At 44.8% G+C, this 15135-nt stretch overlaps 1 protein-coding gene across 2 annotated transcripts; it reads left to right on the top strand.

Annotated features, from left to right (window-relative positions):
• Nucleotides 1-225: 225 nt before the first annotated feature.
• Nucleotides 226-15026, top strand: neurl1aa (neuralized E3 ubiquitin protein ligase 1Aa). Of its 2 annotated transcripts, none has more exons than XM_087801294.1 (6): nt 226-334; nt 4576-4817; nt 4925-5246; nt 7469-8185; nt 12545-12676; nt 12976-15026. In XM_087801294.1, the coding sequence occupies exons 1-6, from the start codon at nt 301-303 to the stop codon at nt 13215-13217; spliced, it is 1689 nt and encodes a 562-aa protein (XP_087657420.1). In that variant the 5' UTR covers nt 226-300; the 3' UTR covers nt 13218-15026. The 2 variants fall into 2 exon arrangements, with proteins under 2 accessions (XP_087657420.1, XP_087657411.1); XM_087801285.1 differs by having other exon boundaries at nt 229-334; nt 4573-4817.
• Nucleotides 15027-15135: the final 109 nt, after the last annotated feature.

Genomic DNA, 15135 nt, shown 5'->3' on the forward strand with positions numbered 1-15135 from the left:
GTAGAAGAGTGTGTGTGTGTGTGTGTGTGTGTGTGTGTGTGTGTGTGTGTGTGTGTGTGTGTGTGTGTGTGTGTGTGTGTGTGTGTGATTGTGTGTGTGGGGGGGGGGGGGGGGGAGGGAGTAGACTCGGTGAATGGGGGGGTGGGAGGAAGGGGGCGTTGTCTTCGCTCGCGCTGGGAGGAGGAGGAGGTGTGCGCGTCCGTGCGCGTCCGTGTGGCTCCGGTGCTCGGCATCTCTGGCTGACGTCAGCCATGTCTCCATAACCCGCATCCCTCGCTCACTCTCGCCTGCAGCCTCGTCATGGGCGGACAGATGACGCGCAGCTCGTTCTACGGTGAGACACGCGCTCGTTTTTGCTTCCATCGGGGGTTCGGTCGCGCACGGAGTGGCTCAGGTGCGCGCGGCGTTAAGGGTCACCTGACGGCGCCCCTTTGTTGTGTTGTGATGGAAACACATGGAGAAGATACAGAGATGTTGATGTGGTTGTTTTTTTGTTGTGCAGAAGCTGCTGAATGGAATCGATGTATCGATTTGTTATCAGTGGTCGCCCGAAGCCTCTGTCCGTGCGCGTGCGCGTGTATTGTAATAATGTGATTCACCAGTTCATGAACAGTACAGACATACATGCGTGTGTGTGAGTGTGTGTAGGTGTGAGAGAGAGAGAGGCCTCCGCTGGTCATTTATTAGTCCCCTCATAATAAAAATAAGTGAGATTTATGTTTAAATGTATTCTCAACTGCTCCGAAAAGTGAGATCGAAATGACGCAGATGAAGTGTGTTTAATGTGCTTGTGTGTGCTTTAAATGTCAGTTGTTTGAGCCTATTTGCTGTGAGTGTGAAGTCGTCCAACAACTCCGAGCTGTGGAAACATCTGCTCCTCTTTGTGTTGATGTGCACTTTCTCTCTGTGTCCGCCATGGAACCTCCAGAGAATTGTTGTTTATCTATTTAAAATGGGTTCAAAATAAACTATTGACAACATCATCTCTTCAACAAGCTTGATGGCAGTCATGCAGTTGACGTTGTAGACGTATGAAAATGATGATTTGTTATCTGTTAAGAGGTGATTTGGCCCGTGTGTGACCTGACATCGACGACTGCAGCTTTTATTTTGGCGAGTGTAAAGCTCCTTCCTCCCCACCTGCACGCTCTAATAAAAGCACCAGATTAATCCAATTAGTCTGAGAAGGTCATGCTGAGCTCCTTCCAGGTCCATCTTCAGTGAGAGGCTGAATTCACCACTTCATCCGGAGGAAACTGGGTTCATAACATTCGTGTGATGTCGATGTTACCATGGCGATGCAAACGCGGAGCTGTCTCAGTCCAGCAGGAAGTGTGTTTTTTTTTCCTGACTGCTTCCCATTATGTAGAAAATGAGCCGAACAATGAAGAGCTCATCATTACTCATAGGGTCTTGACTGTGATGTCATACTCTCTTCGGGGGGGACAGTCACCTTTTTATCTGTCCAAACATTTCAATATCTTGTAGCTTTACGACCAGAAACACTGGTCATACATTCTTTTTTTTGAGGACCAGTTAATTGACACAAAAAGAAAAAATAAACCACTACATATTCATGAGTAGTTCCACAGTCGTCTCGGCACAGATCAGCTGATTACATCACAGCAGCCATCTTTAACACAGAGTTCTTCTCTCTAGAAGAAGACCACCCGAGTGAGTCGTCAGGACGAGTAGATAAAGAGTATAAATCTCACTTTTATTTGCAAAAAATAAATAAACGTAATCCAACCTGCAACCATCGATTTACTCGATCGTCTCTTAAATATACTTGAAAAAACTGCACTTGTCTTTGCGTCCCACTGTTGCCTAGCAACCGGCGGCACGTCACGCTGGAGCGTCGACAGGTATTGACCTCCGGGGTCAACCGGCCAATCGTCGGATTATCTGGCGAACACTCAGGCCCGCTGTGATGTATCACACTCCTCAGCGAAGGTGTCATGATGATGTCACAACAACCGGGTCAGTGTGACGAAGACGCTGATGTTTTTAAGAGGCGAGCCTCATCCTGACCATGAAATTGATGATTTCAACGCTTCCTGATAGTTGTTGTTGAGGGAACATACAGTAAGAGGAGAGTGAGTGGGGGGCAGGGAGGGTGAGTGAGTGGGCTCGCTCGGCTTCACGGTTGTTGATAGATGTTGACGGAGCTGCCGCCTCGTCGTGTCTAAATTTAGGTTGAGTCGATACTTGATGCAGAACCGGGTCAGACTGAAAAGTCCAAACTTGCCCCAGATATCGACGTCCTTCACGGCTTCATTCATCTCCTGCCGTTTCTCCATCATGACCCATCTGTCTTCACAGAACTCTACTGTGTGAAGTTGAAAAATGTTCTTAAGAGACTTCTCGTGTCTTGATCATGAAAAGTTTCTAAAGCGATCGATACATCAATCGTTCCTGTTGTTGCTGCCATTTCATGTTGCAGCGAAAGAGAATCACCAGGAAGTGGATTTCCTGCTGAGCAGTCGGCAAATATTTGATCAGTTCAACCGTCTGTTGGTGCCCTGAGACACTTCTAACAAAAGCTAGAACTAGTTCCTGTCGGCGTCTGAACCCTGCACACTAGGAACTGGTTCGTGGGAAAAACGATTTCAACGAAACAAACGTGTGCTGTTACCCCTCTGTCCTCTTCTTTAAGTTCTGCCTTTCCTGTTCGGACTGGGAGGTGCTGATCCTCATCTATGCCCTCATGTGATCTGTTATGGTTTCATGTCATCACTAAGTGGATGCATGACAGGGGCGACCACAGGGGGGCTCCACAGGTTTGTTAGAAGGTCAGCTGCATTTGTCTTCTTCAGTCATTCTGACCGGTCTCGTCGGGACTGTGTGTCCAGAACCAGAGGATTGTGACCCCTTCGTGGGCCGGTACTGTCCAGATTCACTTCTCTGAAGACGCTGTTTGATCAGCAACTGAACCAAACACTGATCTAAATCTTTCAGCTCCTCACGGTTGCTAGGCAACGTGCCTCGCTGGAGTCTGGTTTCCTTGGTCGGCAGCTGCGTCTCTTTATCGCCCTCGTTCATTCGTTCATTCATTCAAGCAGCAGCGGTGCTCGTGCCACACGGATGCTGTGGCGTGCTCTCAAACAAAAGGCTCATCAACGTTGTGGCCCAAGAGAAAAACCAGTCTGGTCCGGTTTCGTCCAATGTCCCTTTGTGAGGGGTTTGAACCAGAACAGCTCCACAGCTGCTCCGGTGAGAAGAGTGGACGAATCAGAGAGTCCAACTCATGTGTGTCCCAACCAAGACCAGACACCCTCGACCGGGTGTGAGTGTGTGTTGAGGATCATTCTGTGTGTCAGTGTTGTTTTAAAAACTGTTTTGAACAATTTCATTTCATCATTTACAACACATCAGTCATCTTTGATGATGTTGGTGATGAAAGAATGGATGGATGGATGGATGGATGAATGGATGGATGGATGGATGGATGGATGGATGGATGGATGGATGGATGGATGGATGGATGGATGGATGGATGGATGGATGGATGGATGGATGGATGGATGGATGGATGGATGGATGGATGGATGGATGGATGGATGGATGGATGGATGGATGGATGGATGGATGATGATGTTTATCATATAATGGTGACTCTATGATGAAGATTACAGTGATGATGATGATGATAATAATGATATGATGGTGACTCCATAATGATGAAGATTACAGTGATGATGAGGAGGAGGGTGTTATGAAATGATAGTGAATAAATGATGATGATGATGTTTATGATATGATGGTGACTCTATGTTGAAGATTACAGTGACGATGATGATGATGATGATGAGGAGGAGGAGGAGGAGGAGGATGTTTATGATATGATGGTGAATATATGATGATGACGATTACAGTGATGATGATGAGGAGGATGTTATGATATGATGGTGACTCCATAATGATGAAGATTACAGTGATGATGATGATGATGATGATGATGATGTTTATGATATGATGATGAAGATTACGCTGATGATGATGTTATGATATGATGGTGAATATATGGTGATGAAGATTACAGTGATGATGATGATGATGATGTTTACGATATGATGGTGAATCTATGATGATGAAGATTACAGTGATGATGATGATGATGATGATGATGATGATGTTTATGATATGATGGTGAATCTATGATGATGAAGATTACACTGATGATGATGTTATGATATGATGGTGAATATATGGTGATGAAGATTACAGTGATGATGATGATGATGTTTATGATATGATGGTGAATCTATGATGATGAAGATTACACTGATGATGATGTTTACGATATGATGGTGAATCTATGATGACGAAGATTACAGTGATGATGATGATGATGATGATGATGTTTACGATATGATGGTGAATCTATGATGATGAAGAGCACAGTGATGAGGAGGAGGAGGAGGAGGATGTTATGATATGATGGTGACTCTATGATGAAGATTACAGTGATGAAGATTACAGTGATGATGGTGATGATGATGACTATATGATGATGATGATGATGATGTTTATGATATGATGAAGAAAGTCAATCCAAACTGTTTCCTCCAGCAGACTCTCTGGGTGCTCCGTTCCCCTCTTCTTCTCATCGCTGTCACCACAAACCTAAGCGATGTCTGCCGGTGCACTGTGGCTCCGCCCCCATTCTCAGCCCGCTGCTGTTCCACCCCAGCACCAAAGGCTCTCAGATCGTCATGGACCCGGCCCAGAAGACCGCAAAGCGGCAAGGAAGTTTCTGCAACGCCATCACCTTCAGCAACAGACCTGTGGCCCTCTACGAGCAGGTCCGACTCAAGGTAACATGACGATGGTTTTCACTCATCATCAGTGATGTCATGAGATCTTTATTGTTGTTTCAAGGCTGCATTGATTCATTTGTCAGACCCTCTCTGTGTCTCCTCAGATCACCAAGAAGCAGAGCTGCTGGAGCGGAGCTCTGCGCCTTGGCTTCACCTCCAGAGATCCGTGCAGGATCAACCCAGACAACCTTCCCAAGTACGCCTGCCCGGACTTGGTGGCCCAGAGTGGATTCTGGGCCAAAGCGCTGCCCGAGGAGTTCGCTAACGAGGGAAACTTGATTTGTTTCTGGGCGGACAAAAAGGGCCGAGTCTTTTACCGCATCAACGAGTCCAGTCCCATGTTGTTCTTCAGCGGAGTCCGGACAGCAGAACCACTCTGGGCCCTGATCGACGTCTACGGCCTGACCCGGGGAGTCCAGCTGCTTGGTAAACACACACAAATGTGAAAAATAACAACACACACACATGTGTACACATACTAATACACACTCATGTGTACACATAATAACACACACACATGTGTACACATACTAACACACACACATGTGTACACATCATAACACACACATGTGTACACATACTAACACACACACATGTGTACAAATAATAACACACACGTGTACACATACTAACACACACACATGTGTACACATATTAACACACACACATGTGCACACATGTGTACACATACTAACACGCACACATATGTACACATAATAACACACACACATGTGCACACATGTGTACACATACTAACACACAAACATGTGTACAAATAATAACACACACGTGTACACATAATAACACACACACATGTGTACACATATTAACACACACACATGTGCACACATGTGTACACATACTAACACGCACACATATGTACACATAATAAGACACATATGTGTACACATAATAACACACACACACGTGTGCACATACTAACTCTCACACACACGCGTACACATAGTTTGTCTGAAATCTTGGCGAACGAGAGGTTATAGCAGAGTCCGTTATGACGTAATAGTGGCTTCAAAGAAGAACGCCCTGTTCTTTCTTCACACACGTCCCCTGGGTGAGACTTCCAGAAATTAATCACGTTCAGTGACAAACCATGATGCCTGACCAATCACAGCACAGTGGGTGCAGTTATGGTAAACAAGATTTCCGGGGGCGGGGCTTAAGCAAATGTCCTACTGTAAATATATAAATGTTTACCATAACCACACCCACTCTGCTGTGTTTGGTGAAGCATCTAGGTTAATCACCACTTGTAATCAACCCCGGAAGTCTCCACCTCCAAGTGACCCGTTGTATAAACAAAGCTGGGCGTGATTTCTCGTTCTCTTTGACATCACTTCTTTAAGTATTTCAGAATGTGAAGAAATGTTTAATTTTTATTTGACGTGTAGAATAACCATGTGTAACCATGTTTTAGAAGGTATGTTGAATTTCTGTCGTACATTCTTCTTCATTTGTGTCTGGTTTGTTTGTGTAGTACAGTGTGGGTTGTGAGTGGACAGCATAGCTTTATTTTGGTTCTGGAGGTTCTAATCCTCTGTTGCTAGAAGGATCAGTGAAACAAAAGTCTATTTTGGTGTCGTATGAACATCGATGCTTCAGATGCTAACTAGCTTTGTGCACATTCCACACCGTCCCCGCTCGGATTTCCTTGGCTGGCGAGAATGTGAACACATGCCGCTGAACACGCCGCTGCATTATTCTTAGACTGGGGTCAAAGGTCAGGGTGAGCCCACCTGAATGGAATCGTGCAGACGAAGTCCGACAGCATCGGCTGCGGCACAGACTCCGGAGGTCATTGCATCCACCAGAGACTCAGAGTGGAGCTGAACCTGAGGACTTCTGTGTTCACCATCAAGTTCTCATCTCACGTCCTCCAAAGTCTGGGCTGATCCTGGATCAGCTCAGTCTCCTCCGCCGCGCTCCTCGCAACAGGATAAAGCGCTCAGATGTCAAGTTGCGTAACTCCGGCGGGGGAAAGTAAATCCCTCCCTCGTCTCCTCCAGCTCGACTCGCCCACACAGCGTCCATCTGTCTGGAGAAGCATCTAATCCTGACAGTCTTCAGGCAGCGAAACAATCTCACCTTCAGTGACCTTTGATCAGTAAATAGTGATCCGTCTATCATGGTCTCGGTGGAAGGACAGACGCTTCTCTGGCGCCCCCTAGTGTTGCTTAGAGACAACACAAAATGACTCGCTGGAGGAGGATGACGCGTCCGGCTGGTCCTGGGTCTTATTGTGACTTCCTGGTGGTAAAGAATCTTCTCTGAGTCTCAGGACGACAGAGCTCAACAGAATCCCTCTCAATTCAGACACAAGCAGTTACAGGCGACCACCAACGAGCAGACTCTGATGAATGGGGGTCAACCCCCCCCTCAATCCGACTGATACTGAGAGTTCATTTAAGGTGGAGTGTTAGACTTAAGTGGTGACGGCTGTGAGAAGGTCAAAGGTCAATGTGATACATTCTTAAGACATAACCTCTCGAAGATTGAGAGGTTGAATTTGTTTGAAAGAATAATTGAATTCAATCATTTAAAAGGTTGAATTTGTTTGTTTTTTTATAATTGAATTTTCAAATTTTCAACCTTTTTTCTAGCGCCCTGATCTCGTCTCTTGTCTTCCACAGAGAGCGAGCTCGTCCCTCCAGACTGTCTCCGTCCACGCTCCTTCACCACGGTCCGCTCCTCGTCCCTGCGCCGCGAGGCCGACGACTCTCGCCTGTCCGTCAGCCTGTGCGACCTGAACCTGCGTCAGGAGGAGGGAGGAGCCTCTCGCGGCCACGCCCACCGCCACACGCTCCACCTGGCGTCGTCCACCTGTCCCATCCCCCAGAACTCCCTCAACTCGCAGCAGTCGTCTCTCCTGCCGGCGGCCCTGGACAGCGACCTGCAGTTCCACCAGGTCCGCGGCGCCCACATCAAGACTCTGGACGAGCAGACGGTGGCGAGGTCGGAACACTCGCGCGAGGAGCGTACGCTGGTTTTCACCAACCGTCCCCTGCGGACCGGAGAGACGGTCTTCATCAAGGTCACCAAGTCCAGTCCCGCCCGCTTCGGCTCGCTGTCCTACGGCGTGACGTCATGCGATCCGGCGGTGCTCCGGCCCAGCGACCTGCCGTACAACCCCGAGGCTCTGGTCGACAGGAAGGAGTTCTGGGCCGTTTGCCGGGTCCCGACTCCACTGCAGACGAGTGACATTCTGGGTTTTCTGGTCAACCATGAGGGCGAGGTGATCCTCAGCCACAACGGCACCAACGTCGGCATGCAGGTGTGCGTGGACAACTCCCGCCCTCTGTGGATGTTCTTCGGTCTGCACGGCGCCGTGACTCAGCTAAGAATTCTGGGTAAGATCACAAGTCTGACGACTGCAGAGCCTCTTGAACCAGATCTCCATCCAGGCAGAATTCCTTTTGACCCAGTCATTACCGCTTCAGTCATTCATCAGTCGAGGTCAGATGGGTGTTGGTCCCACATGGCTCTCAGATAAACGCTTCGTTCTTAATTCTGTCAATGCTTGGGGTCAGAACCGGGTCGTGCTCACTTCAACTGGTTGTTGAAGACTGCCGTTGTCAGTGTCGTGGATCACATGGAGGTCAGAAGTTTCCTTTTATTTACCACAAATTTAATGTGTATTTGTGTTGAGTGGGTAGATATTGTTTTTGATTCCCTGGTGCAGGGTTTTGATAGTTTAACTAGAGATGACTAGAGACCAAGAGATGAATACAACCCCAAAAGATGACTAGAAACTAAGAGATGACTAGAGACTGTAGATAACCAGGCACTAAGGTATGACTAGAAACTAAAAGATGACTAGAAACTAAAAGATGAGTAGAGTGTGTAGCTAACCAGGCACAAAGGTAATACTAGAAACTAAAAGATGACTAGAGACTGTAGATAACCAGGCACTAAGGAATGACTAGAAACTAGGAGATGACTAGAAACTAAAAGATGGCTAGAGAGTGTAGCTAACCAGGCACAACGGTATGACTAGAAACTAAAAGATGACTAGAGACTGTAGATAACCAGGCACAAAGGTATGACTAGAAACTACAAGATGACTAGAGACTGTAGATAACCAGGCACTAAGTTATGACTAGAAACTAGGAGATGACTAGAGAATGTAGAAAACCAGGCACTGAGGTATGACTAGAAACTAAAAGATGACGAGAGACTGTAGATAACCAGGCACAAAGGTATGACTAGAAACTAAGAGATGACTAGAGACTGTAGATAAATGGGCACAAAGGTATGACTAGAAACTAAAAGATGACTAGAGACCAAAAGATGAACAAACCCCAAAAGATGACTAGAAACTAAGAGAAGACTAGAGACTGAGTTTGTGTCTCAGTGTAAGTCAGACCTGTGCAGGTTCTTTAAAGGAATAGAAACCAGTGGTGACAGGAAGTGAGTGAGTGACAGCCCAGGTATGAAACCTGGTCAGCAGGGGGTGCTGCTGAGTTCAGGGCGGCTTTTATTCCCAGCCGACACAAAAGCATCTTCACATGGAGCATCTTTGTGAGTCTGCTCTGGTTATTTATGGTCTACTCCGCCGTGTTATCACACGTCTGAAGACAAATCTTCTCAGAGTACAGAGACGAGCGGCAGGCGAGAAAGATTTAGACGAGACTTTGAGGTGAGATGAGTGTTTTTCTCTGTGAAGCTTCTGAGTCGCTGTCTCCTCGGAGAGTTTCAGAGGTTAAAGGAGGTTGTGCTGATAAAAACTTTCTTTCTCGTTTTTAGAGTTTATTTTGAGGCACATTTGAGCTGAACACTCACACGTGGTGTTGAAGAGACCAGATCATTATCGTCATCATCTTCATCAACATCTTCATCTCAATCATCAACATCACCTGCATCATAATCTTTATCTCAATCATCATCTTCAACCTAAAATGTATCATAATCTTCATCCTAATCGTTATCATCATCATCTTCATCCTAATCATTATCATCATCATCATCTTCATCCTAATCATTATCATCATCATCATCTTCATCCTAATCGTTATCATCATCATCTTTATCATCATCTTCATCCTAATCGTTATCATCATCATCTTCATCCTAATCGTTATCATCATCTTCATCTTCATCTTCATCCTAATCATTATCATTATCATTATCATTATCATTATCATTATCATTATCATTATCATTATCATTATCATCATCATCTTTATCCTAAACGTTCTCATCATCTTCATCCTAATCGTTATCATCATCATCATCTTCATCTTCATCCTAATCATTATCATCATCATCATCCTAATCGTTATCATCATCTTCATCCTTATCGTTATCATCATCATCTTCATCCTAATCGTTATCATCATCATCTTCATCTTAATTGTTATCATCATCATCATCTTCATCTTAATCGTTATCATCATCATCTTCATCCTAATCATCTTCATCATCATCTTCATCATCTTTATCTTAATCATCTTCATCTTAATCTTCATCTTCATCATCATTTTCATCTTCATCAATATTTTCATTTTCAACCTAATCGTTATCATCATCACCTTCATCTTCATCCTAATCGTTATCATCATCTTCATCCTAATCATTATCATCATCATCATCTTCATCCTAATCATTATCATCATCATCATCTTCATCCTAATCGTTATCATCATCATCCTAATCGTTATCATCATTTTCATCCTAATCTTTATCATCATCATCTTCATCCTAATCGTTATCATCATTTTCATCCTAATCTTTATCATCATCATCTTCATCCTAATCGTTATCATCATCAGCTTCATCTTCATCTTCATCTTCATCTTCTTCGTTATCATCATCATCTTCACCTTAATCGTTATCATCATCATCTTCATCCTAATCGTTATCATCGTCATCGTCTTCATCTTCATCCTAATTGTTATCATCATCTTCATCCTAATCGTTATCATCATCATCTTCATCCTAATTGTTATCATCATTATCTTCATCCTTATCGTTATCATCATCATCTTCATCCTCATTGTTATCATCATTATCATCATCATCATTTTCATCTTCATTATCTAATCGTTATCATCATCATCTTCATCCTAATTGTTATCATCATCATCTTCATCCTTATCATTATCATTATCATCATCATCTTCATCCTCATTGTTATCATCATTATCATCATCATCATTTTCGTCTTCATTATCTTATCGTTATCATCATCTTCATGCTAATCATTATCATCATCATCATCTTCATCCTAATCATTATCATCATCTTCATCCTAATCATTATCATCATCATCTTCATCCTAATCATTATCATCATCATCTTCATCCTAATCGTTATCATCATCATTGTCGTCATCTTCATCCTAAACGTTATCATCATCTTCATCCTCATCGTTATCATCATCATCTTCATCCTAATCGTTATCATCATCTACATCCTAATCATTATCATCATCATCATCATCTTCATCGTTATCATCATCATCTTCAGTGTGGATGGAGGTTCAAGGCTTGTTTATGAACGTCAACACGTGTTGATCCTCTCTGGTCTGGACTGCACTTAGAAGGACAGCGTGAGACAGTTGTGGAGAAATAATCCGCTGCAGCTGTTCAAGCGTCCGTTTAATCTCCTGCTGAACAGACGGATCAGAACCGGCACCATAGATCCTTGTTCGCTTGGTGGGCAGAACCGCCTGCTAGAGGGATTAACGGTCAAAGATGGACCGACAGAGGCTGAAGAAGAGGAAGAGAGGTGGGGGTACGGCTTTGGTAGCGAATACTTTGGCGCCTCTTAGTGGCCTCACAGACCAACTGACTGTGTGTATGAGCTTGTGTGAGTGCATGTGTTCCCCAGTTGTCTTGAGCGCAATAGAGCCTGGATTGTTCGGTCCAGTTCTGCATCAGTGTTGCAGGAGATTTGTCAATACGAAACACAACTGTATGCACAAACAAACACACACTAGTCGAAGGTTAGTTTTCATTAACTGTGTTGCCCTTTTTGCTTTGGTTGTGTTGCTCAATAGTGTTAGTTGTGTTGCTTACCTTGTTTGGCCATGTTTCCGACTTCCTTTTGCCGTGTTCCCATCATCCATTAGCCTTGTTGCCAACTTTATCTTGCTGTGTTACCATCCATTATTAGCTTTGTTGCTAATTTGCTATAGCTATGTTGCTACCTTCCTTTAGCTATGTTGCTACCTTCCTTTAGCTATGTTGCTGTCTTCCTTTAGCTATGTTGATAACTTAATTTAGCTTAGTTGCTGTCTTCCTTTAGCTGTGTTGCTAACTTCCTTTAGCTATGTTGCTGACTTCCTTTAGCTTTGTTGCTAAATTCCTTTAGTTGTGTTGCTTTCTTCCTTTCAGTATGTTGCTGACTTCCTTTAGATTTGTTGCTAAATTCCTTTAGTTGTGTTGCTTTCTTCCTTTCAGTATGTTGCTTACTTCCTTCAGCTTTTTTGCTAATTTCCTTTAGCTTTGTTACTAAGTTCCTTACACTATGTTACTAACTTCCTTTACCTATGTTGCTAACTTCCTTAAGCTATGTTGATAACTTCCTTCAGCTGTGTTGCAAACTTGCTTAGCTATGTTGTTAGCTTTAAATCTAACTGGTACTAGCTGTGTTGCCAACAAGTTTGTTGTGTTCTTTAAGTTCGGGTTGTAATTCTACATGAATTTCATTCGTGGTGTGGGAGTGCTGAAGAAGCTGAAGTAACAAAGACATGTTTTCTGTTTCAGGTTCCACGAATGTGGGCGATCCCCGAGCCTCGTCCATCCCCGGCTCGCCCTCCTCATCACCCAGAACCCCCGGCGCTCTGGGCTGCGGCAGCTCCGATCCGGTCCTGAATGGAGGCCTTTGCTCGGCGGGAGGTGAGTCCACCAGAAACTAATGGAGCAGAGACTTCATCATCGCGCTCCTCGGGGGGTCTGAGTAGTTGCAGCAGGAGGTGCTGACCGGTGCGACTCCACGGTGACATTAAGCCCAAACATAGAACGATCCAAGGGAAAGTCATTTTACGCCCGGGTGGGACTCCGTTTATCATGAAGCTTGTGACAATGTCAGACAACTTTAGAAACCTTCATATTTTTTCTGAAACAACCGACTCTCCTCCTGAAAGATCAACGATCTTGAAGATTCCAGCTAAAGTGATGTTTTTTCTCTCTTCCAGGTACGACACCAAGCTCTCCCATCAGCCTCCCTAAGTCGCCCACCTTCCCGTCGGGACGTGGGCCCGGGTCCAACGAGTGCTCCATCTGCTACGAGAACGCCGTGGACACGGTCATCTACGCCTGCGGACACATGTGTCTTTGCTACTCGTGCGGCCTGAAGCTGAAGAAAATGTCCAACGCCTGCTGCCCCATCTGCCGGCGGCAGATCAAGGACATCATCAAGACCTATCGCAGCACGTAGACCACCAGCTGAGGAATGTTCCACCAACAAATGTTCACGGGACTGTCCACTGACCCCACCCAGAGGAGCGTGGTCACAACCTTTCATGAGCTACGTTAGCTTAGCATCACGGCGCCATCTTGCTCTGATTGTGAGTCGTAAAAAGTCGCGAGTGTGTAATCGAGTTGTTGTCACGTTTGTTGTGCTTTGCTCTGCCGTGTGATGCACGGACGACAACGAACCCCGTCAGAAGGCGATGGTTTTCATCCGTTCACCAGCACTGGTTCTCCTCAGGGGTCGTTCCCGACTCTCTCTCTCCCTCTCTCTCGCTCTCTCTCTGAAGCGTCACTGTGACCCAGCACACAGATTGTTGCCATGACACCAGAACAACCACTGCCTTAATCAACCTTAATAGCCGCACAATCGTTTCCCTCTGCAAGTCGCTGATGAACCAGCACAGTATCCAGGGAGCACGGAAGCACAGAAGTTATTTTTTCCGAGCATGTTTCCCATGTTTACGAAAAGCGTTCAAATATTGCAGGAAAGTTGAACATACAAACAAGGTCGCCGCCAAAAAACGACATCAAGACACACTTGGGATATTTTCTTACGTCAGATGGTCACACTCCAAATATTTAGGAAACCAAAGTTCAGGAAATCTTTGGTCCAAAGGATTCTCGTGTCACGCACACAACTATGAGCATCTTCCTGAGCCTCGTGTCATGTGACCACGCAGATCACGATAGTAAGGGATTCTTCACTGACGCGTCTCTCTCAGGTCTTCAGTCGGTCGCTGCCGTGACCCGCTTCTGTCACATGCTTCTTCGAATGAACCCTCAAGCCCTGCTGCTACCATGCTTGCCTGCCGCTCGCCCGGACACTGAAAACACTCGCTCCATCTACTCTATCCTCAGTTCACTCTTTACAGTCCTCACTCTTTCCTTACTTTAACACGTCTCTCTTTTCTCTGCTGATTCTTTGCTTACCTCACAAACGCCCTGATTTCTCCCTTTCCTCTCTTGCATTTCTTCCTTCGGTCACTGTTTATTTATCTCTCTCTCTGCTAATGAAATTCCATTGTCTCTTTGTTTTCTTTGCTCATCTTTACTTCTTCAGTCTTTCCTTCTTTCACTCTTTTCTCCTCTTACTCTTCAGTTTTTCTGGGGGAAAAAAAATCGTTTTGATTGATAGATTACAACTTTTCGTTTATTTGAAAACAATAATATTGTTTGTGTTGCTGAAGAAGATAAACGGAGAACTCTGCAGTAAACAATCAAAGGTTTGTCGTTTGTGAAAGATAGAAAGTTTCTATTGTAATCACTAGACTTCAGGTAGACGTGTGTGTGTGTGTGTGTGTATTTATATTGATGTGTGGGTGCGTGAGTGTCCAGCATTCGTCTCTGGGTGTCGGACGATTAATGTCACTTTATAAAAACAATGATTGTAGACGTGTTGACGTTGAAGCTGATAGACGACCAAACATAAGTTTCCCCATTTTTTGACTCCGAGTGTAAGTGGTTTTCTTTGATGTTAATGTATTTACAACAACGTTAGACTTTCAGGAAACACAAAGTTACGTTTCTGATGAGACTGTCGAGCTCACTGTTGCACTGAATACTGCACAAACGAGACCGATGGACGACGTCACCTTTGCTGTCCAAAGACAATTGAATGTGACGAAACCTTCTCCTCCTTGTTTTCTTTGTTTACTTTTTTCGCTGCGCGTGATCGAGGGACCAACGACAATTGTAGTTTGCTGTCAAGTGACTTGGCTGCTTTTCTTGTCTGTTCAGTTTGAAGATGATGAGATTAATAAACGTTAGAAACATGTACGAGTCTCTTTGTCAGGGCCTGAAACTCAAACACATCAGCCTCAGGCGCCGAGACACTCTGTTCCGAAATCTGAAGGTCAAAGGTCAAAAAAAGTAGATATGAAAAT

The sequence above is a fragment of the Callionymus lyra genome, chromosome 1 (assembly GCF_982586985.1).
Source record: "Callionymus lyra chromosome 1, fCalLyr1.hap1.1, whole genome shotgun sequence".
In the NCBI taxonomy this organism is placed as follows: Eukaryota; Metazoa; Chordata; class Actinopteri; order Syngnathiformes; family Callionymidae; genus Callionymus; species Callionymus lyra.

Bases quoted from the DNA above. Each gene is read 5' to 3' on its own strand.
- neurl1aa (XM_087801285.1), top strand. From the start codon at position 301: ATGGGCGGACAGATGACGCGCAGCTCGTTCTACG. The intron at 4,818-4,924 runs GTAACATGACGA...GTGTCTCCTCAG, and splicing joins ACGAGCAGGTCCGACTCAAG to ATCACCAAGAAGCAGAGCTG. The intron at 5,247-7,468 runs GTAAACACACAC...TGTCTTCCACAG, and splicing joins CCGGGGAGTCCAGCTGCTTG to AGAGCGAGCTCGTCCCTCCA.